Source organism: Borostomias antarcticus (assembly GCF_949987555.1).
Source record: "Borostomias antarcticus genome assembly, chromosome: 9".
Classification (NCBI taxonomy): domain Eukaryota; kingdom Metazoa; phylum Chordata; class Actinopteri; order Stomiiformes; family Stomiidae; genus Borostomias; species Borostomias antarcticus.
This window is the reverse complement of record NC_140242.1, coordinates 7259123-7282228: the sequence shown is the minus strand read 5'-3', so window position 1 is coordinate 7282228 and position 23106 is coordinate 7259123. Positions and strand designations below refer to the sequence as shown.

Below are 23106 nucleotides of genomic sequence, written 5' to 3'. Positions count from 1 at the left end.
ATTCCCTCAGTGATGTATCAAAGAACTGTGGAGGGAAGGGGGGGGGCGGGGGGTGTTATGACTATTCAGGTGGAGTCTAGGTTTTGAGGCTACTAATGAGAGACATAGAGGGGCACTTCTCCAAGTCAAGCTGGTTCTGTTGTCTGTTCATTTTTCAGTTTATCAATCAATTGACCAGAATGTAAGCTTTTACCAGTCAAGCCCTTAGAGACTTAAGTTGAAATGACTGAAGTGGAATTAGACCGTTTTGACCTTGAGTGGTTACAAGACTGGCTATTGGAAGACATGTTTCATATTGATTACTCCTTGTATTATATAGCATATTTTTATATAGAAGCTCTCTATATAAAGTGCCTGATAATCAAAGGAACTATGCTGTGAGAAATGTTTTATGTACAGTACAAACTTAAATTCCGAAAAAGTTGGAATGCAATGTAAAAATCTAAAATATCAATAAAAACAATGCAATGCAATGATTTGCAATTCATTTTGGCGTATATTCAGTTGAATACAGTACTGTCACAAACCGGCCCGTGTATGGCCGTGACAAAGGAGGGGGACGCACACCAAACTAAGGATTAACAATAGGATTTAATTAAACTAAATGCAAACAATACATGAAGTACATAAACCAAACATGGGATGTGCGGTCAGTCATCAGTGGTGTAAGTGAGTGCATGAGTGAGTGAAGGGTGTATGAGTACAGTGTTGAGTAGTGAAGAGTGTACAGGTGCAGTGTTGAGTAGTGCAAAACCAGGTTCAAACTACAAAGCAAGACAAAGCAATCAGTGTCCCCCCGGGAGGAGGAAGGGCAGCAACTGAGCTCCCAGCTCTTCTGGGAGAGCCCTGACACCGGGCCCAGGTGTGCCAGGGTAGCTGCTGATGACGGCCACGCCCACCTCAGGAACCTGCTAGGACAGACACACTGAACAGACAGTGAACACACGACACACCCAGACAGGCAAATGGAGTAGGCGAGGCTGTCACAGTACAAAGACAATTTTAATGTTCAAAATGATGAACTTTATTGTTTTTTTTGTGTAAATATACACTCATTTCTGAATCTGATGCCTGCAACATGTTCTCAAAAAGTTGGGACAAGGGCATGTTTACCACTGTGTTCCATCACCTTTTCTTTTAACAAAACTCGTTTGGGAACTGAGGACACTATAACATGTTTTTTAACGTTTTGAAACCAACCCCTACCTTCACGAAGAGCTGTGCCATGTGAAACAGAAACAACCGATGACTCACTTGAAGTTCATGGAGACACTCACTGCTGAACTTCTGGTTGTTTGTTGGACGACATACATGCCCCACTATCTACACACCATCTACACTACATCTACACACCATCTACACCATCTACACACCATCTACACACCATCTACACACCATATACACACCATCTACACACCATCTACAACATCTATGCACCATCTACACCATCTACACACCATCTACACACCATCTACACACCATCTACAACATCTACACACCATCTACACACCATCTACACCATCTACACACCATCTACACACCATCTACACACCATCTACACCATCTACACACCATATACACACCATCTACACACCATCTACACACCATCTACACCATCTACACCATCTACACACCATCTACACCATCTACACACCATCTACACCATCTACACACCATCTACAACATCTACACCATCTACACACCATCTACACACCATATACACACCATCTACACACCATCTACACACCATCTACAACATCTACACACCATCTACACACCATCTACACACCATCTACACACCATATACACACCATCTACACACCATCTACACACCATCTACAACATCTACACACCATCTACACACCATCTACACACCATCTACAACATCTACACACCATCTACACACCATCTACACACCATCTACACACCATATACACACCATCTACACACCATCTACACCATCTACAACATCTACACACCATCTACACACCATTTACACCATCTACACCATCTACACACCATCTACACCATCTACACACCATCTACACCATCTACACACCATCTACACACCATCTACACACCATCTACACCATCTTCACCATCTACACACCATCTACACACCATCTACACACCATCTACACCATCTATACCACCTACACACCATCTACACACCATCTACACACCATCTACACCATCTACACACCATCTACGCACCATCTACACACCATCCACACCATCCACACCATCTACACACCATCTACACACAATCTACACACCATCTGTGGCTATAGACCCAGATGCGTGGAAGTGGAAAAAGGCCTCAGAAGGAAGACTTTCCTGTGTTCAGTGCAAAAACAAAGACATGCATGGAAGTGTAGGCAGTGTGCCTGTTTTTAAACAGAACCTGCTTTGTTGACCAGTACGACTGGTGCCTCTGCATTGTGAAATGGCTTCCTAGAGTTGATGTGCACATTAGTGTGTAGAGAAACCTGTAGAATACCTAGTGAAGAGGTTGGTTTTTCCAACACTTGTGGGCACTCAGAAAAATGACTTCTTTTTTTTTTAAAATTTTTGTAACATAAATTATCAAGGAAATTCAACTAGCGTTTTTTTAAATGATATTATAAGTGTTATACTATACAAAATACATGTTTGAGTTCTCCCTAAAGGGGAGTGGTGCAGGTGCAGTGAAAAATGAGCCCACGGTGTGGCAGGCTACCTCACTGTCTGGACAAATCCAGTTCATACTATCACCACCAGGTGGCAGCAAACAATCGCTTTGTAGGTGAACTAGCTAGGAAGTAAACAGAGCGCTAGCTAGCTATGCTAACGTTACAGCACCTGAGAATCTGGAGCTAGACCATTGATCTATCTGATGGGAATAATAATCGTCCAGTCAGCAAACGTTAGATAACCTGCACATTTTGCACCACACAAAACATATGAGCTCAGCAGCAATATCATACGTCAAAGGATGATGATCAGGTAAGGTAGTGCTGGGCTTGCTGTTTAGCTAGCGTATTAGTTGTTAGCATCGTTAGCATTAGGTTAACGTTATGAAAATGTAGCTAGCTAAAGTTCTAGTACTTGGTGTACTACAGGTGTGAATAAGTCAGCTAGCCAGTATTGCACATTATGGACATTTTGTAGCTATGTTAGCAGCACCTTTTCTAACAGATAGGTTGGGTCAGCAAGCTAGCTATTTTGTCCGAATCCAACAGTATTGACCTAACGTTAGGTACTGTACGTTTGTTTTGGTAAAGGTCCGTCCCGCGGTGCACAGGGCGATGGATACGCCCACCCGCGTGACGGGGCGGGGCCTTGGCCAGTCCCATCAGCAAGTGATTCGGTCAGGTTGCTATAGGACACGTCAACACTCAATAAATGTCCTAGCGTAGTTGTTAGGCACAAACTAGACGGCGTCACATCACATTGGAAACAGACCAACAATCCTTTATCTCTGGCCTGTCTGGATTTTTGTGACTGTTGACTGGCTGCCTAGCTATGCTAACTATTAGTAAGTAACTTACTGCTTATTCAGACCGCAGAGTCTTTGGTCACACCTTGGTCTTGTCCTCTAGTTTGTGCTGCCGACTGCTGAGAGTAAAACCGTATTCATCTTTAGTGGACTCTGCTGACCACCTGTGTGATTGGCACACCCTTGTGTTGACTCTACAGAAAATGACCATGCTGACAGTGATCTCTCTGGCCCCTCTCTCCCTCGGCCCCTCTCTCAGGCTGTGTGTCCCCCAGGGGCCCGCCGCTGGATCATGTCTCTGATCCTGTTCGCCTTCGTGGTGCGGGTCAGGGATGGGCTACCCCTCTCGGCCTCCACGGACTTCCAGCACGGCCGGGAGCTACAGGAGCGCAAGCAGCAGCTGAGGAGCATCTCCAAGGCTCTGGGCCTGTTCCCTGACCGAGGGACCGTCAAGGGCCGCGACCTCAACATCTAGTGAGGAGACCAACCCCCCCCCCCCCCCCCCCCCAAACAAAGACAAAACCACACCTTCTCACCAGTGCTGTTCTAAAACAGAAATCAAATCCCCCACACTTTCATTAGAATAAGACAATGAGTCAGAGCTGGAGAGTTTTTTAAACTAATCAACTCCTCTCCTCAACTCTCCCATCCCCTCTTCTCCTTAACTCTCCCCCCCTCTCCACACCTCTTCCCTCCCTTCCTCTCTTCTCCTCCCCTCCGCTCTCCACTCCTCTTCCCTCCTCTCTTCTCCTCTCCCCCCCTCTCCACACCTCTTCCCTCCCTTCCTCTCTTCTCCTCCCCTCCCCTCTCCACTCCTCTCCCCTCCTCTTCCCTCCTCTCTTCTCCTCCCCTCTCCACTCCTCTTCCCTCCCCTCCTCTTTTCTCCTCTCCCCTCCTCTCCTCCTCTCCTCCTGTAGCTTCATCTGCTGTGAGGGTGTGTCCTACATGACGGTGTGTCACTGCAGTCTGCCGGCCGCCATGGCCTTCTGCTTCCTGGAGGACCTTCGCTGGGAGTTCTCAGCATGCTTCAACGCTGCCAAGGTCGCCATGGCGGCCAGGCCATACCCCTTCTTGGAATTTGGTAAGCTCCAGCAAAATGACAAGGAAGGGAATGTAAACATTGTGGGGTTTGGGATATAGAATAGAGCAAGAGTTAGAAAAATAGAATAATTATTAGTAGGTAGTGGTGGTGTTGGGGGTATACCAGCTATCTTGATATTAGATGTGGCGGCTGTATAGCTCAGGAGGTAGAGCGGGTCGTCCAATGATCACAGGATCGGAGGTTCGAATCCCAGCTCCTCCTGACAACATGTCGAAGTGTCCTTGGGTGAGACAATGAACCCCAAAGAGCAGGCTACCACCTTGCCATTGGTGTGTGTATGTGTGTGTGAATGGGTGAATCAGAGGCCTTCATTGTAAAGCGCTTTGGATCAAAGCGCAGATCTAAGTGCAGTCCATTTACCATATGTGAGCAATTGATTCAGATCGCCCCAAAGCTCTTTAAACAAATAATGTCCGATCAATGTCTCGTGACGGACAGACGGCACCGTCCAGAAGCTGAAGCAGCAGTACAACCAGAACGGCGGGCCGGCCCTGGACATCACGCTGGCCGAGGTGCAGGAGGACCTCAGGACACGCCCCCCGCAGGTGCTCACCCTGGAGGAGGTGGAGCTTACCAATGGAGCGACCAATGGGCACGTCTCACAACAGCTTCCTGGTTCAGGTGAGAGAGATTTCTAAGTGTTTAGCAATGTGAAATATAAGGCTGTACAATAGGGATGTTAACAGTTAAACGACTATCGATTAATTGTCGATAAGAATTTACTCGACTCGACTAATTGCTTGTTAATGGAACAGAACTTTTTTTTTTTGAACGAACGTTATCAACGGGAGTTGTGTGAAATGTAATCATGATTTAAGGTTCTGACTGTAGTGAAAGCTAATTGGGATGCCGGGAAATTTCAACGACACAGCGGAAGAAGACAAAAAAATGAAGCGAGCAAAGCGCAGTCCAGCGCGGGACGTTCTTATCAATTAATCGACTATCGTTTGTTAAGGTTAACAGTTATCGATTAATGAAATTCCTTGAAATTTGCAACCCTACTGTGCAATAAAATCGATACAGCAATACATTGCAATACTTCTAAAATGTATCAACCCCCTTTCATAATAGCATGAACTTTGCTACATTGAAGCAGTTGAACAGTGTGTTTGTGTGTCCTCGTCCAGGTCAGACCCAGAGACTGGAGCGCGTCACGGCTCCCGGCATCCTGTCCATGGTCCTGAACATCATGTGTGCTTCTCTGAACCTGATCCGGGGCATCCACCTCATAGAGTACACATTCCAGGTATTAACCTGTACCACCAGAGACCACCTCATAGAGTACACATTCCAGGTATTAACCTGTACCACCAGAGACCACCTCATAGAGTACACATTCCAGGTATTAACCTGTACCACCAGAGACCACCTCATAGAGTACACATTCCAGGTATTATACCGCCAGAGAACACCTCATAGAGTACACATTCCAGGTATTAACCTGTACCACCAGAGACCACCTCATAGAGTACACATTCTAGGTATTAATCTGTACCACCAGAGACCACCTCATAGAGTACACATTCCGGGTATTAACCTGTACCACCAGAGACTCCTTCATAATCACTTGAAAACAAGTTTGTCGGTATTAGCTGTTTCCTAATCCCTACGACGGCGGTGGGGGGCATTAAGATTATTGCTGAATGTTGTAACTTTGACATATTTTTATTGTCAGATTTGCCACTTTTTTTTCTGTTGTATTTTTTGCACAGGATGACTATGAAGGGATCTGGAATGTTGTGGCGTTTCTGATGGCGTTTGTCTGCTGTGTTTGTCAGGTAAGTGTTTCCTACACGCTCAACACACTCTGATCTCGTCTTTCATCACAGTCAGTCAAGATTCAAGATTAACTTTATTGTTCCAAGGATTGAACATTTGTCTTGGTCTTTCACTCAAGCTGCATCCGTAAAAGACAAGCATGCACATACAATACAGATAATACAAATATGTTGGTACATAAAAGTGCATCCATGCCAACATGAGACAGTTCAAATACAATACGCAATACAAATACATTGCGAAGACACCCCTGTAAGGACTATAAATATCCTCATCTCCCCTGTTCTTGTCACTACTTCATCTGCCGCTATTTAAATGTTTTACCGACACAGGGATAAACAAATTCTTATATGTATTCAGTCTGCAGTGAGGAACCCTGACCCTCCTCCCAGGGGGCAGTAGCTGGTACTCAACAGTGCAGAGCGTGGGAGGGGTCAGAAACAATGTTATTGGTTTGCCTTAGGGTCGCCTGTTCATAGGTACAGTAGACTGCAGGGATGGATGCTCCTTTACTTCTAGAATTGTCCATGTAGTTTGCATCAGTCGGACTAGATGCACTGAAGGATTACTGAACCAAGCTGTGAGGTCATATCTGATAAGGCTCTCTACGACTGCCTGATAAAACATCAACTTTTGGTCAAGCCCATGGACCTGTATTTGTATGATGTGACCTGTGCGATGGTTTCGTGGTGGACAACCACAGGTCAGTCGTGAGCTGTGCTAGTTGACCAAACTATGCTCGTCCATCGTTATGGTTACCTAATGGTCAGCTGTCTGAGCTGTTCTTCTGTGTTTGGACAGTGTTCTTCTGTGTTTGGACAGTGTTTTTATGGACAGTGTTCTTCTGTGTTTGGACAGTGTTTTTATGGACAGTGTTCTTCTGTGTTTGGACAGTGTTCTTCTATGTTTGGACAGTGTTCTTCTGTGGTTGGACAGTGTTTTTCTGGACAGTGTTTTTCTGTGTTTGGACAGTGTTCTTCTATGTTTGGACAGTGTTCTTCTATGTTTGGACAGTGTTCTTCTATGTTTGGACAGTGTTCTTCTATGTTTGGACAGTGTTCTTCTGTGGTTGGACAGTGTTCTTCTGTGGTTGGACAGTGTTTTTCTGTGTTTGGACAGTGTTCTTCTGTGGTTGGACAGTGTTCTTCTGTGGTTGGACAGTGTTCTTCTATGTTTGGACAGTGTTCTTCTATGTTTGGACAGTGTTCTTCTATGTTTGGACAGTGTTCTTCTATGTTTGGACAGTGTTCTTCTGTGGTTGGACAGTGTTCTTCTGTGTTTGGACAGTGTTCTTCTGTGTTTGGACAGTGTTCTTCTGTGTTTGGACAGTGTTTTTCTGGACAGTGTTTTTCTGTGTTTGGACAGTGTTTGGACAGTGTTTTTCTGTGTTTGGACAGTGTTTTTCTGTGTTTGGACAGTGTTCTTCTGTGTTTGGACAGTGTTTTTCTGTGTTTGGACAGTGTTTTTCTCTGTTTGGACAGTGTTTTTCTGTGTTTGGACAGTGCCACCTGTACCTGTTCCACTCGTCTCTGAAGAAGGTCAAGTCCTTCAGCCTGCTGAGTGTGATCATCCTCTGCAACGTCTTCCTCTATGGCCTGAGGAACATCTGGCAGCTGCTCTTCCACATGTCCGTGGCCTCTCTCTCCACCCTCCTCACACTCGCCCGCAAACTCCAGGACAGAACCAATGACTGCAGGGTCTGACGGACAGGGGACCGTTGAGTAGGGTGCACCATTTCCTCTAAATCCTTGCCTGTGTAAGTGAACGAGGAAGGAGTAGACACTCGATCCACATTAAGACATCAGCCTAAACCCACTGGAATGTGGCTTTTTAAGAAGAAAGTAATTTGATTATTTAGATTATTAGTTGTTTGATAGGGCCAGAAAATAATCTTTCCTTTGTTTACATTGTGTCCAAAACTCGTATGAAGAATAGGACAGGGTAAACTCTGGAATGTTGTCTGACACTAACCGTCAGACCTTCTCTTAGAAATGGAAGTTAATAATTTAGAGTGAATCAATGTAGACTTGAGATACTGATAGGCTAAGGACTTAGTAAAGGGAATTTGTGTGATTTACAGTGATCAATATTGGAAGGTACCGTCATGGTCTTTTCTCCATCCGGCCGAACAAGAGCTTCCCAGGCGCTCGGTAACTAACAGACTGGGTGTGCTGAGCACCGGGATGTTTCATCAGCATTTCTCACCAAAGTTGTCTTTTTTTATTTGTTGAAAGTGTTACACTTTTCACAAGGGTAGTGCTTGGCCATGACCATGTTCTACAAGCGGACATATTTCCCTTCAGGCTGGTGAGTTTTATGTTTTTGCAGTTCACGGTTTGTCAGAGTTTACATTGCTAAGTGAGGTACCATTATTGATGCACTATATCAATTTGAAGTACATTATTGCAAAATATTGAACAGTTGTTATATTGCAGTTTTATGTATATTGCTTTGTTGCTCATTGTTTACTCCAAAAGTGGTGGACATAAAGCTACATAATATATCATGCCTTACTGTATCACTGCAGACATCTATAATACTATAATATCTCTCTAGTTCTTTAAAGGAAAATGCTCGTTTTTGACAACCTGGACCTTATTTACGACATATTATAAGAAGTTTGACTCACCCAGATCACTTTTGTGTTGTTCGGAGGCCTGTAGAAGAAATTTAAAATCCAGCGCGAGCCAGTATATCCATGTAATGGCGGCGCACGGGGCAAAGGGAATGCAGTTTCTCAAAATCCATTTTCGGCCGCTAAACGGTTGTTTTCATCAATCAGATTGCATGAATCGACAGTAGAGATTCCTCTACGCGAGCCATTCTTTCGGTTTTCAAATACGTGGTCTGTAGCCTCTGTAATATGATCTTTACACTGGCTATTCTCCCTCACATTCTCTGCGCTACGATCGGATTGTTGCTGACGAATGACGACGACAATATTCTCGGCACCAACTACGATCGTAGCGCAGAGAATGTGAGGGAGAATATCCAGTCTGCGCGCTGGCCTGTGCGCATGCGTGCTGGAGCAAGTGGGGGAGAGGCGTGTAAAGATCATATTACAGAGGCTACAGACCACGTATTTGAAAACCGAAAGAATGGCTCGCGTAGAGGAATCTCTACTGTCGATTCATGCAATCTGATTGATGAAAACAACCGTTTAGCGGCCGAAAATGGATTTTGAGAAACTGCATTCTCAGTGCCCCGTGCGCCGCCATTACATGGATATACTGGCTCGCGCTGGATTTTAAATTTCTTCTACAGGCCTCCGAACAACACAAAAGTGATCTGGGTGAGTCAAACTTCTTATAATATGTCGTAAATAAGGTCCAGGTTGTCAAAAACGAGCATTTTCCTTTAAGTTGAGCTGTTGTAACAAGGTCACAGGTTGAGGTCAGATTCACTGCCTAGTGCTTGGCCTGTTTATTTCCCATGTAAGGGCTCTTTTCTTATTGAAAGACATAGACTGAAAGATATCTTGTGCACAGGAGATGCATGCAGTGAAAATTCGCAGCAAGTGCTTCTCTTTAAGTATTTTTTATCTGGAAAGTCATGATCAAATGGCTAAAAAACACTTTTTGCTCGATGAAAATTTTGTAAATGATGCGGCCCCTTTGTACTGAAACCCACACAGCGCTCTTAAGCCGAAGGTTTAGATGCTTGAAAGTTGTACTGGTTAGTAACTTGTTAGATAAAGGGAACTCTAATATTTCTATATCTGAGTAGGTCTACAATGACTTTGCACTACTGGTAGATTTATAATGTGAGCTACTGACGAGACTGCAGAAATGACTTTTAATTCTGGTAATGAAATTGATTGTAGTGTAATGTAATCTAACCATGAGTTCATCTTTTTTCACTGTCCTTATCAATCAGATGTAGACAATGTTGCTGCTAGAATTACTAGACCAATGTTGATGTCTTTTAATTTATTTATGTTCGATTTTAAGCATATTTTGTATAAACGTCTACCTAGTTCTTTAGAGTTCGATTTGAATCAAGGACTTGTGTATGAGAGAATAATGTATACTACCATTTCAATCAAAAGCATTACAATTTATATACGGTTGAGCTTTTCTGACAGCATATCAAATATACCAGTGTATCTTTCGTGATGTTTCAATGGTGTAGCCGTGGTTACTACTATTGTAATGTGCATAACCATTATGCTGACCAAATGAATGACGCTAGTGATCGTTGCCATAAGGATGCATGTCCACCGACAAGCTGTATTTTAGAGCTGGCGCTGTTTTCTCGTTGTTTCTGCGCTCTGGAGACGAGAGCTGTGGTCCAAGCGCTTTTAGCGCAGCGCCATGAGCTCTAGGCTTTTTGCGGTTGAAAAAAAATAGAGGAAATTTTGTAACTCTGTAAAACGCTGTTCTGATGACGAGGACGATCGGTTTTGGGCAAACCCAAATCGGTAGCCTAGCCAGCTCTAAACTCCAGCTCTAGTGTACGGAAGAGCATTAGGGCCAACAACTGAGTTTATTATTTGTTTAAGCTTCTCAGTTTAAAGTCAGAATTTCTGACTTTAAAGTCAGAATTTCTGACTTTAAAGTCAGAATTTCTGAGAAAAAAGTCAGAAATAACTTCTGAGATAGAAGTCAGAATTTCTGAGAAAAGAACTCGGAATTTCTGAGAAAAAAGTCTGAAATAACTTCTGAGAAAAAAGTCAGAATTTCTGACTTTAAACTCAGAAGCTTAAAAAAAAAAACTCTGCAGTTGGCCCTAATGCTCTTCCGTACTAGTGCGCTCTATGCAGCTGTAAACCTGGCGCTGTTCAGCTACATAGGCTACAGCTTGCCGGTGGACACACCCCGAAATACTACATTTAGAACCCAGTCATGAGGTGGAGAATTTTAGACTCCTGGTAAATATATGAGTATATAATAACAGTTATTTATATTGTTCTGATTGCAATGCTTTTTTTAAATGAAGGGTGAAAATTATTGCTTAATGCATACAGCGTGACAGTAATTGAAATATGTATTTGATTGCACTGTAGACTAATTGTGTGTTCAGCAGGAACATGTTGTTCTGGAAGTTCCCTTTTGTATCTCCCTCGAATGTCTTAATTGAACAAAAAGATGAACAAATTAGTCTGTAAATTCAGACTAGTGCTGTCAATTTGACTAGTTGAAAATGTGGGTACATTTCCTGGATGTAGTGCCTGACCGGAACTGAAATGGCTCCAGTGAGAGGGAGCTCAGCCTGGATCTCATGTTCGGAAGAGGTCTCCTCTCCCAATTAGGCAAAACAAACAATTGGGAGGAGAGAAGATATTGTTTTGTAATCAAATCATGCTTTATTAACTACTTTCCCATGAAAATATTATTAAGGAACTTTTGGGAGACAAAGTAGGCTAGCTGGTGGTTTTGTAGTCAGTCCGGTCACTGTAACTGCCAAATACACAGACGTTGACTTGGCTTGATGTTATTCCTCTATTGGCTAAATTGACATGTCATTAATAAATACAGCATCTTTTTGCACATGTGGATATTATTTTTCTCCTGATGTTTATATTGTTCAATTGACACACATGACAGACAGAGAAGGTATACAATTAACCCTAGGTTTTCTGGATAAAAGGTTATATCACCGGAATACAGGTGAAGACAGTTTCCTTCTACTGCAAATGAAATCAATGAGCGTTGATACTGGAGGGGAATCAGACGGTCTGCTCTCACCTGCAATGTGAGCTCGGCGGAAAAAGGAAGCCAGAAAAGAGACACGGCTCAAAGTCCAGGGAAAAAATCTATATTTCCCCAGCTGCTGCCGCCACCAAGCGCACGTCCCCTGTTAGTTCTCAGTGTGTCCAGCAGCGTTAGTTCTCTGTGTCCAGCAGCGTTAGTTCTCTGTGTCCAGCAGCGTTAGTTCTCTGTGTCCAGCAGTGTTAGTTCTGTCCAGCAGCGTTAGTTCTCTGTGTCCAGCAGTGTTGGTTCGTGTGTCCAGCAGCCTCAGACATGGCGTTCCGTCTGCGCTGTGCGACCTGTTCGCTGCTTCTGCAAATTCAGCTCGTTGCCACGGCGACGGGGACCCAAAGGGAACTTGGCAGTCACCCCAGAGAGCCCTCGCCGCACCCGAGCACGGCAGAGAGTAGGCCGCACACCTGCAACCTCACACTGTAGTGTCAAGAGACAGATCAGACTGAGAGAATTACTTATGATGCCAGGTGGGAATGGAGTATGGGTTTGTTAATATTCTCTCTCTCTCTCTCTCTCTCTCTCTCTCTCTCTCTCCCTCTCTCCCTCCCTCCCTCCCTCCCTCTCTCTCTAGTCTCCCTCCCTCTAGTCTCCAGGCCTGCTCCTGACTGGGAGGCTACAGCCGTGATCGAAGGGGAGTTCAAACGTTTGCGTCTGTCTGACTACAGAGGGAGATACCTTGTCCTCCTCTTCTACCCTCTGGACTTGTGAGTAGCGCAAACCAGCGTGTCCGAACCGCGCCCTTTACCTCCGGAGCGAACACCGCCACGGACGCCAGCAAGCAAACGCCTCCATCTGGACCAAGCACATGCGCATCATTCATTAGTGAAATACGCGTTGTAATAAAAGTGTTCTAAGTATGTCATGGATGGTTAATATACATCTTTTGTCTGTTCTACAGCTCGTTTGTCTGCCCCACGGAGGTGATATCGTTCAGCGAGCGCGTGCAGGAGTTCAGGGATACAGGGGCTGAGGTGGTCGCTTGCTCCACAGACTCCCAGTACTCACACCTGGCCTGGTACCCCTCACCTCTCACCCTTCACCTTTCACCTTTCTCACATGAAGGCCTCTACCTGATGGTTTCGTTGTTTGACAGATTTACATTGTGTTTCTGTCCTCTGCGGTTTGATTGGCCTTTTCTTTGCCCAACAGGATCAACACGCCCAGGAGGCAGGGCGGTCTCGGACCAATGAGAATCCCGCTTCTTTCTGACCTCACACATCAGATCGCCAAGGACTACGGAGTATACATGGAGGACGCGGGGCACTCGCTGAGGTAAGACACACACAGTTTGTTTTTATATCCTCGTGGGGCCCCATAAACCAAAATGTAGCCATAAAACGTAAACCTAATCCTAAACATAACCTTTGACCCCTAAGCTTAACCACACACACACGCACTGGCCTCTCTCTCTGTCCATCTCTATGTGACTACTACTCCACCTCCTCTTCTTCAGGGGCCTCTTCATCATAGATGGCCGTGGGGTTGTGAGGCAGGTGACCCTGAACGACCTGCCGGTGGGGCGATCTGTGGAGGAGACTCTGCGCCTGGTCCAGGCCCTGCAGCACACCGACAAACACGGGACAGGTGGGTTTATTTATAAACAGAGGCAGCCCACAGAGATTGTTAATCTATAGGGCCCAGAATTTTGTGGAACGCCCCTGCAGACAGGTGCAGTGAAGGCTCACTGATAGCCCTTTTCCACCAAAGTAACTGGTTCGTGAACCGGTTCGGTTCAGAATTCTTGGAACCTTGGTTCTATCTAGGCCGGGAACGGGACCGCGTTTCGACTAGTTTTGAGCGGAACCGTTGTACGTCATTATATCATCACGGTTCGCGCTGAAAAACCTATTTTTTGGTGCCGGTTCGGAACCGACTTTGGGGTTCCCGAACTCATTTATTTTTGGTCGAAATGATTGGAACCGTTCAAAATTAGGTTTGCGAACCGTCACTGAACCGGTTCCTTCTTGGTGGAAAAGGGCTATGAGGGGACAGCCAAGTTCCCTCTGGTGGGTCCTCTTCTATGTCCATGTATCTCTCACTTTCTTGTTGCAGTGTGTCCAGCTGGATGGAAGCCAGGTGAAGACACAGTGAGTACAGTTACTAATACACATTACACAATGTATTGGGATTTATATTGGATTTATATTCGATTTATATTCAATTTATATTCAAGATATTTATTTAATCAGAAACTATGCCAGAGATACACAGCAGCCCGGGGTGTGTTCTGAACATTATGTTGTTATGTATAAAAACAGTACCATTTCATTTCTTAAACAATCAGATTCGCCGTGAGGAAGCTTTGAGATCCAGATGGCCAAAGCAGGAACTGTGAGTTAAACAGTAAAATGGTCCAGTGGTTATAAGAATCCTGTCATGATCTTCCGTCCCCTTTTGTCATCTGCATTTACCCCACACCACCACAAGGTGGCAGTATTTCTTTGGTCAGTTATTTGATGACATGGCAATGTTGCGTCAGTCTACTGTAAATATTTTTTCACTCACCATGGTGTCTTCACAGATAATCCCAGATCATTTCATAAAGATGGAGTTACCGAACCGAACGTATCACACCAGAAGACCAACTGCAATTCCTCCCACTGTCATCATCACTCTCAACTCAGACTCAACAACCTAAATAAATCCAACTTAATCAAACTCAGTTTGGATCTATTGCTGTTATGTATGATATGTTGCTCTTATGTATCTGAATTAAGATTTTGTTAAGTGTGTTAGTGCACAAGTCTCGTAAATTTGAAACTGGCATCAGGTGTCCGGTAGGAGGGATTGATGAAGGAGCAGAGAACCGGCACTCATGGAACAAATAGTATTTATATTTTTATAGGGCAGGTGTTTCAACCTCAAGATGCTTATGATGGCTTAAGGACGGAACATGTCCGTTATAAAAATATAAAACCATTTGTTCTGTGAGTGCCAGGCCTCTGCTCCTTCCTGGATCTGTGTTCTGTGTGGAGACTAAACAAAGTTAAATGCGAGGAAAATAATGTATACATTTATACTGTAGGTTAAATATCAGTTCATTTATTGCATTTCAACAACATTATCATGAATGAATCCTGCAAATATGGCACCTCCACTCAGCTCACACACACGCACGCACGCACACACACAGTACATGAGTATAAAATGTAAAATTAAACTCAAACACAAGAAATAAAGGATTAATAATAAAGATTATTGGTAGCTGCAAAAGATACATTTGTGCACATAAGGTTCAGGCGAAGACCGCGTACTGGCAAAGGCATGTCATGGCTTGTGAGGTACAGTGGGGGAAATAAGTATTGAACACATCAACATTTTTCCCAATAAATGTATTTCCAATGAGGCCATTCAAGTGAAGTCCATATGTAAATAAAGTTGTCTGGTGCAAATTTCACTTGAATGGCCTCATTGGAAATACATTTATTGGGAAAAATGTTAATGTGTTCAATACTTATTGCCCCCATTGTATATCCCTCTAACAATTATTCCCAAAATGTAAACATGCACCAGGAAAATAAGTAATAAATGTGTAATAAATGTACTCCAAACCGTTGTCATGCATATACAATGTACATAGTGTTTATAAAAAAAACAATAGTTGAGTGATCATCTGCTCTCTCTCACACACACACACGCACACTATGGCCGGATTCATAGTCGACGCAAACTACATAAGCGCAAGCAACGCAAGCTTCGCAAGGCCACGCAAGATCTCGTTGCGTCCTTGCGTGTGTCATGCCGAAATTTGTCACTTGACGCAAGCAATAGTGCAATTCCTTGCGTTTCCACAAAACAAAACAGAACGCAAGCTCTCGAGTCATGTTGGAGCTTGCGTTCACAACGTAGCTTGTGTTGTTTACGTCGACTATGAATCAGGCCTATCTCTCTCTCTCTCTCTCTCTCTCTCACACACACACACACACACACACACAAACACACCAAGTTAGGGAGGGCCTGTGCATAGGTTCCTGGATAGATTAAAGCCTGCGGTATACTTGCTGTTTAGCAACGCGTACGCATAGACGTGCGCATATATTGTGGCACGTTAATTTCTGCGTACTCAGCCGACGCTCCAGCGGAACGCAGGAAGATGCGTGGGAGACTCGCACGCATAGATACCAGCGAGGATACCGCGGGCTCAAGGCTTCGGCAGGCAGTTCTGTTGGTTCCATCAGAGCCCGTCTGGTCTCAGCGGGACTCTATGGTCTGGTTAAAGTGCCTCTTCCCATCCAGGTACAGCATGGACTCTACAGAGATAAAAACGTTACAGCAACGTTAGATGGACTCTACAGAGATAAACGTTACAGCAACGTTAGATGGACTCTACAGAGATAAACGTTACAGCAACGTTAGATGGACTCTACAGAGATAAACGTTACAGCAACGTTAGATGGACTCTACAGAGATAAACGTTACAGCAGCGTTACATGGACTCTACAGAGATAAACGTTACAGCAACGTTAGATGGACTCTACAGAGCGCAGATAAATGTTACAGCCACGTTACATGGACTCTACAGAGATAGTCTAAAAACGTTACAGTAACATTAGATGAACCCTACAGAGATAAACGTTACAGTAATGTTAGATGGAGATCAGATTAAAGGGTAACGTTTGAGTAACATTAGAATAAATAAGACAAAAATCCTTACAATAATATACCAAGAGAATCTACAAATACAAAATGTGGACAGCCACGGTTAGGGGTTCGAGAGGCTGTTGAAGTGGAGCGAGGTGAAAGGTCGGGGGACTGACCTCCGTAGCTCTGGGGGACGATGTTGGGGACGTCCCTTTCGGAGGCAAAGGTGAAGTGAAAGACATTGGTGGTGTTGTGCTGCCGGGTCAGGGGGTCGAGCACCTCTGTGTGAACTCTGACCTGGATGAACTTCCCCTCGGTGTAGCACACCTGGAGACGGAAGTGGCTGTTATCATGAGAACTGATAACTCTGTGAAGGCTGAGTGGTTATCACATACAATAGGTGCTTGCGCATGCACACGCACGCTCACACGCACACACACACACATACACGCTCACACACGCTCACACACGCTCACACACACTAACCTGTGAGGACAGCAGTAACAGGGAGCCGATTTCTACTGGCTTCTGGAACAGGATATCGTCAACAGCAAGCAGGCTGGGTCTACTCCCACTACAAGACAGACAGAATAAAAAGTTATTTCTATATAGGTGGAGGTGAACTAGCACGCACGCACATGCGCACACACACACACACACTTACCCATAAGCACAGGCGTTAGCCCAGCCCAGCTCGTAGGCTTTCCTCATCAGGAAACCTCCAAAGATCCTGTTGAAGATGTTCCTCTCCTGCCGAGCACACAGACAGACTGGGCATCACACACTGCCCGCACACGCGCACACACACACACACACGCTCACACCCTCCTCTCTTCCAGCTTGCCTCACCTGTGGGTGGCAGATCTCCAGGCCTTTCACCTTGGCCTCCTCCATCCAGACAGAGTTAGGAGGCAGAACTCTGCTACGAAAACTCACCGTCCTACAAGAGAGAGGACACAAAGTCTTTAGAAATGTATACAAGGCCATCAGAGGAAAGCTTCCCCTATAACCTTGTAGCCTAGTTTGCTTTTCCTCTAGTAGCTACCACACCAGGTCCGCTACTAGATGGCTACTTCTAAACAGTAGGCTACTCTATGTTTTGGTGTTTTTATGGGATGAATTGCATATTTTATTGTTGCTGTTGTCTTGTTGCTGAGACCTGGCCAGGTCTCCCTTGTAAAAGAGAGCTGGTATCTCTTGGACTTCCTGGATAAATAAAGGTTAAGAAACATTGAACGATCGTATTGCTTCAGCTTATCCTCACAGAGTGTCATTTCCAAAGGTCAGGCGCAACCCCAGAAGTGAACTACTACCAACTAGTTTGGCCACTGCCTCGCGCATAGTGTAGATTGTTTGATAACCCCCCCCAAAAAACATGTATGCTTGCAACCCAGTCTCACACACAGGCTTCAACACTTTAAGGGGATTTATTTCATCTGCATCCTGACATGTCAGAAAGACCACATACTGAACAATCGTATTGCTTCGGCATTTTTTGCCAAGTCTGCGGAGTTGTGGCACACGCATCATCGGGTGTATGAACTAGAGTGTGTGTGTGTGTGAGTGTGTGTCGTACTTGGGGTCCAGAGTGTTGAGGAACAGGCTGTGAATGATCTTCCTCTCCTCAGCGGTGGGAGCCACCTTCAGTAGAGACGCTGTACTCAGCTCCACCCGACGGGTCTTATTGACTAGAGGGGAGAGGGGAAACGATTACACACACACACTCGCACACACACACACACACACACGCACACACGCACACACAACCACGCACACTTGTACAAATCATTGACCCACAGACGTGATGACATGATTATGTGTGATCTCTCTCTCTTACTCTCTCCCTCCTGGAAGAGTCTCTCCTCCTCCGGACCCTCGGGTTTCAGCGGGTTCACAAACGCCGCCCTGGGAGGGAGAGACGTTCCAAGTACAGGTCATCTAAACTAAATGGCTCCAATTATGAAACGCTTAGGAAGACAGAGATATACATTACAAACTGGATGGATGGATGGATGGATGGATGGATGGATGGATGGGTGGGTGGGTGGATGGATGGATGGGTGGGTGGGTGGGTGGGAGGGAGGGGTGGGTGGGTGGGAGGGAGGGATGGATGGGTGGGAGGGAGGGATGGGTGGGTGGGTGGGAGGGAGGGATAGATGGATGGAGCTGCATCCTACCTCTTGTTTTCTGGGTCTCGGGCCACCATGACGAAAGTAGCATCCAGAACAGGAGAGTAGGCCCCGTCATGATACTACACAAAGCGACACAAGTATATTCCTCAAACCACTGTACTGGAAAACCTACTGTAGCTTCTCCATGGTTCTGTGTGTGTGTGTGTGTGTGTGTGTGTGTGTGTGTGTGTGTGTGTGTGTGTACCTGAGACATGTGCATCTTTGCCTCGATGGATGTCTTCCCAACCCACGTCACGTGACCGGTGAACTTAATGTCGCAGTCCGGATAGATGATGTTTTTCCTCATGTCTGTGACATCACAAACAGAACTGTCGTCACGTTCCATCAACACAATCTTAACAGCTGCACAATTAGCGATGGCAATTTCTGGTCCTAGAGATTGACAGAACTAGAATATCTGCTCCAGCCCAGCAGTGGCACACATTCTATTGTATTGTATTGCATATAGGAACATATTTTATTTTCCTCCCCTCTATTGTATTTTGCTCTGTCCGGTCTTGTCCCTTGCACCTTGGTTTTTTGTTGTCTGTCTATTGTTATGCACCAATAGTCCCCCAAAAAATCCTCATATGTGTGAAAACCTAGCTGGCCAAAATAAATCAGATATGTGATTTTGTGCTCCCTCCTGGGCGTCCTACCTATCTTGTCCACCAGGGCGGTGACTATGGACAGAGGGGACCTCTTCAGCGCCTCGTTGTGGGTGTGGGAGTAACAGATGAGCACTGGGGAGGAGGGCAGCAGAGAGACACTGTAGATCAGGATCAGCTGGATGAAGGTGCTGTACATAAGCCTGCAGTCAGGGTGGCATCAGCAATGTATGACATCACGCTGTGACACCTTCAGCAATATATGACATCACGCTGTGATACCTGCCAAACTGTCCAGGTCCTCCAGGATTCGTCCAAACCTGAGTAGAGAAAAGTATCAATTAGCGTGACACCACTGTAGTAGAGCCGTGTGTGTGTGTGCGCGCGTGTGTGTGTATTGTACCTGACACTGTTGAGGAAGGTGAGGTATTTCTCCCTGAGCTGTGGCTGTGTCCCCAGGGGCAGGTGAACCTCAATGTAGCTGTCCCTCATCCTCCTGGCGGGCAGCTCGTCCTGAGAGGCCGCCAGCTGAGAGGCCAGCGACAAGCGCTCGGCCAGCGCCTGCTGGTGGTCCCTACACAGAAAGGAGAAAAGACGGGGGCGTTTACACCTTCAGAACATGAGTCACAATCTGGATCATTTGTGATGTCACGATGGCTGTGGCGCGTCGGCTGTCATAATGTGCACGACAATCAAAAATGTTTCCGATGTCACAATGCATGCAGAAAAACACTGACGGAATGATATCTCAATGTTTGCACTGTCTGTGTTGTCATAATGAATGTGGAGTTCTATGGTGAATGATGTCACAACGCTGTACACACTACAATAGGATGAGGTCACAATATGTGCAAGTGTGGATTCTCACAATGTATAAACAAGGTAATATTGAGTGCATTTGGATCTGTATAGTGTTCACAAATATCTATGACTCGTAAACAAGTCTGTTTTTCTGAGAGTCCGGTATCAACCCCATGTTGTTGTGGTGGCCACAGTATTTATGGGATAAAAGCACAAAGTAGCTATGATACCTCCAGTTGGTGGATGCTCCCACGATCGCCCTCAGTCTGTTGCGCACTGAAAAACAACAATACCATGAGAACCCTGCACGCATGCGTGTGTGTGTGTGTGTGTGTGTGTGGGTGTGGACTGAGAACAGAACGTACCAGGATGAGTTTAATATTGTCTCAAACAGAATAACATCATTCTGTGAGCTGCTCTTAGTGACATGGCACAAACAGAATAGTAGGGCGTTCGTGTGGGTGGGGTGATGACAAACAGAATAGTAGGGCGTTCGTGTGGGTGGGGTGATGAGAAAGGTGGAGCTAATGTATATTGTCCCTGACACGCTATTCTCCATATTTTGAACAACTTGTGTCAGCGACCATTATAATCCCCCTATTAATGCCCTTTGAGATTTTGAAGTGCATTTTATATAATTCGATGATTCACCATCTGCATGGCTTTGCTGTGATGTCATAATGTTGAGACGATATTAAAGGAGACTGGCAGAGAGGTCACAGAGAGGTCACAGAGAGGGAGAGGCAGCCCTGAGTCACCGAGGCAGCGGCCAGACGACGACTACAGGGACATCTGTAGGCAAGCACAGTAGCTCTCAGAGTCTCCTATGAGCTGCCAGCACCTGTAAGAGGACCTGGCTCTTGTTGGCACAACGATGCGTTTACAGGAAACAGGAACTCCAGGCCAGCTCAACAGCGATACTAGAGAAGGGTGCTGGATGTGAGAAACTTTGTGTGAAAGTGTATTTAAGTGAAAGAGAGAGCGTGTGAAGCTATTAACTCAGCGAGTAACAATAACATGCGGACAGGATTGCACTGAATTAGGACTGAATTAGAAGGGTGGTTATATACTGTAAGGATTTGTCTTGGTTTACCAACACACACCATTGGTCACAAGCAAGTGCTCATTTCCTGTGGAGACACAAAACAGGGTCAGGGGTCAGGGGTGAGGGGTCAGGGCAGGAGACTGGATGGCGAGAGACTAAGGCCAGGTTCGCATACAACTGCTGAAGCGGCTTTAAGTCGTTTTACAACAAAATTCTATTGAAATTTGATTAAATTTGATGCCAATTTGGAATGTTGACATTTCTAAAACTGATGTTTTTAATTTAATTTAATTTAATCTAATGGAAAGACTCACAACAAGATGGACTGCCTAAAACTAGCACTTTGTCTCGGCTGTTGTATGTGAACATAGTCTACAATCATTCTTAGAACAAGTTGCTTAAATTGAGTGTGATGCTCTTGATCTACAACCTGTATATCTAGCCTAGTCTCTGGACCAAGTCTAAATGATAAATGGACTGCACTTATGTAGCACTTTTATCCAAAGCGCTTTACAATGGCCTCTCACTCACCCATTCACACACCAATGGGGGCAGCTGCCATGCAAGGTGCTAGCCTGCTCATTGGGAGCAATTTGGGTTCAGTGTCTTGCTCAAGGACACTTTGACATATGGACAGGAGGAGCCGGAATCGAACCTCCGACCCTACGATCACTGGGCGACCCTCTCTACCTCCTCAGCCACAGCCACCCCTACAAATCTCCATGCTATACTGATGTCAGGGGGCCAGGTCAGGGGTCAAAGAGGTTTATCATATTCACAACTGTTTCTAATCAATTAATCGAACACATACACAATCAATCAATCAATCAAGCCTGTGCGCCCCTTACCCTCCGCCATGTCTGGAGCCTTGCCCTGTGAGGACACGCCCCCCAGAGAGAGCGCCCTGGTCGCCATAGACGCCGCAGGCCTCAGTAACGGGATCCTGTGAAGTGGAAGGGACATGATGGTAGGTTACCTCACAACTCCACTGACAGGGAGTTCAGATTGCAACTGTCTGTACCTATTTATAAACTTCACTGGGCATCTCGGAAGACCCTGGCACATGGCCTGGAGATATGGGCCATGTTATGGTGCCAGCTTCTGGGGGGGACATGGGGTCAGTGGCAATTGCCTCAAAGGGCAGACAGGTCTTGTCAGCTGAGCGGGCTATCGTTGCAACGTGGGTTAGACAGTGTGCTACTGATTAGTGTACGATAAAGAAGTCATCCCGCTCGTTGAGTTGTGTTGTAACAAGACACGCCTTACTGTGTACACAAATCTCCACCCTAACTCTTGGGTTCCCAACAAAATAAGCTACCTAATGTTAGCCAGGTTAGCTGACCTCTTGGAAATGATCTAGCTAGGAAGCAGCACGTCGTCATTTGAACGTTAAGCAGAGCCGTATCAGCAATGACTGAACCACACTACAAGAGGATGCTGCAGCTAGAGCTCTATGTGACTATGGCTAGACAAGCTGGTGTTTTGGCTATGCTAGTGCTAGCTATAAGCTATAGCTAATCATACTCTAGTGAATTTGAAAGCTGTCACCAATGCAGCTGCCTTCCTTATCCCTGTAAGTGTGCTAGCCTATAGTAGACCTATAGCACTAACCTTGTTGAGAGCATTTCTATGTTCACTTGCTAGCAACAGTAGCTGGAGAGGTTTGTCGGCCCGGTGCAAACAGAGTGAGCGCAGCCTTCCGATGCCAGGGAGAGGGTTGAGGAGGTCGACCCTAGAATCCACTTCCTTGGTCGTAATTACGAACGTATACGTGCATCGTAATTCATAGTTTTCTGTCACGTGACTGGAGCCATGGAGGGTTCAGTAGGGGATAGT

General features: G+C 45.4%; 3 protein-coding genes across 3 annotated transcripts; 2 read left to right on the top strand and 1 right to left on the bottom strand.

Moving 5' to 3' along the window:
* Nucleotides 1-2865: 2865 nt before the first annotated feature.
* Nucleotides 2866-9008, top strand: sec22c (SEC22 homolog C, vesicle trafficking protein). Its single transcript, XM_084443064.1, has 8 exons — nucleotides 2866-2985; nucleotides 3264-3517; nucleotides 3738-3952; nucleotides 4396-4559; nucleotides 5019-5201; nucleotides 5708-5826; nucleotides 6293-6358; nucleotides 7862-9008. Exons 3-8 carry the CDS (start codon nucleotides 3771-3773, stop codon nucleotides 8060-8062), a joined length of 915 nt encoding a protein of 304 aa, XP_084299190.1. The 5' UTR covers nucleotides 2866-2985; nucleotides 3264-3517; nucleotides 3738-3770; the 3' UTR covers nucleotides 8063-9008.
* A 3286-nt stretch (nucleotides 9009-12294) lies between these two features.
* On the top strand, nucleotides 12295-14673 carry LOC311313041 (peroxiredoxin-like). Its single transcript, XM_084443065.1, has 8 exons — nucleotides 12295-12455; nucleotides 12636-12768; nucleotides 12963-13079; nucleotides 13214-13336; nucleotides 13518-13648; nucleotides 14117-14151; nucleotides 14349-14395; nucleotides 14586-14673. The coding sequence occupies exons 1-8, from the start codon at nucleotides 12323-12325 to the stop codon at nucleotides 14587-14589; spliced, it is 723 nt and encodes a 240-aa protein (XP_084299191.1). The 5' UTR covers nucleotides 12295-12322; the 3' UTR covers nucleotides 14590-14673.
* Nucleotides 14674-16223: 1550 nt separating this feature from the next.
* acot9.1 (acyl-CoA thioesterase 9, tandem duplicate 1) lies at nucleotides 16224-22958 on the bottom strand. The gene is made up of 16 exons (XM_084443696.1): nucleotides 22882-22958; nucleotides 22119-22213; nucleotides 21329-21355; nucleotides 20456-20501; nucleotides 19828-19998; nucleotides 19707-19744; nucleotides 19476-19559; nucleotides 19022-19125; nucleotides 18823-18896; nucleotides 18483-18550; nucleotides 18222-18333; nucleotides 17495-17585; nucleotides 17310-17395; nucleotides 17132-17219; nucleotides 16822-16972; nucleotides 16224-16314 (listed from the first exon to the last, which is right to left on the bottom strand). Exons 1-16 carry the CDS (start codon nucleotides 22893-22895, stop codon nucleotides 16256-16258), a joined length of 1308 nt encoding a protein of 435 aa, XP_084299822.1. The 5' UTR covers nucleotides 22896-22958; the 3' UTR covers nucleotides 16224-16255.
* Between the last annotated feature and the right edge of the window lie 148 nt (nucleotides 22959-23106).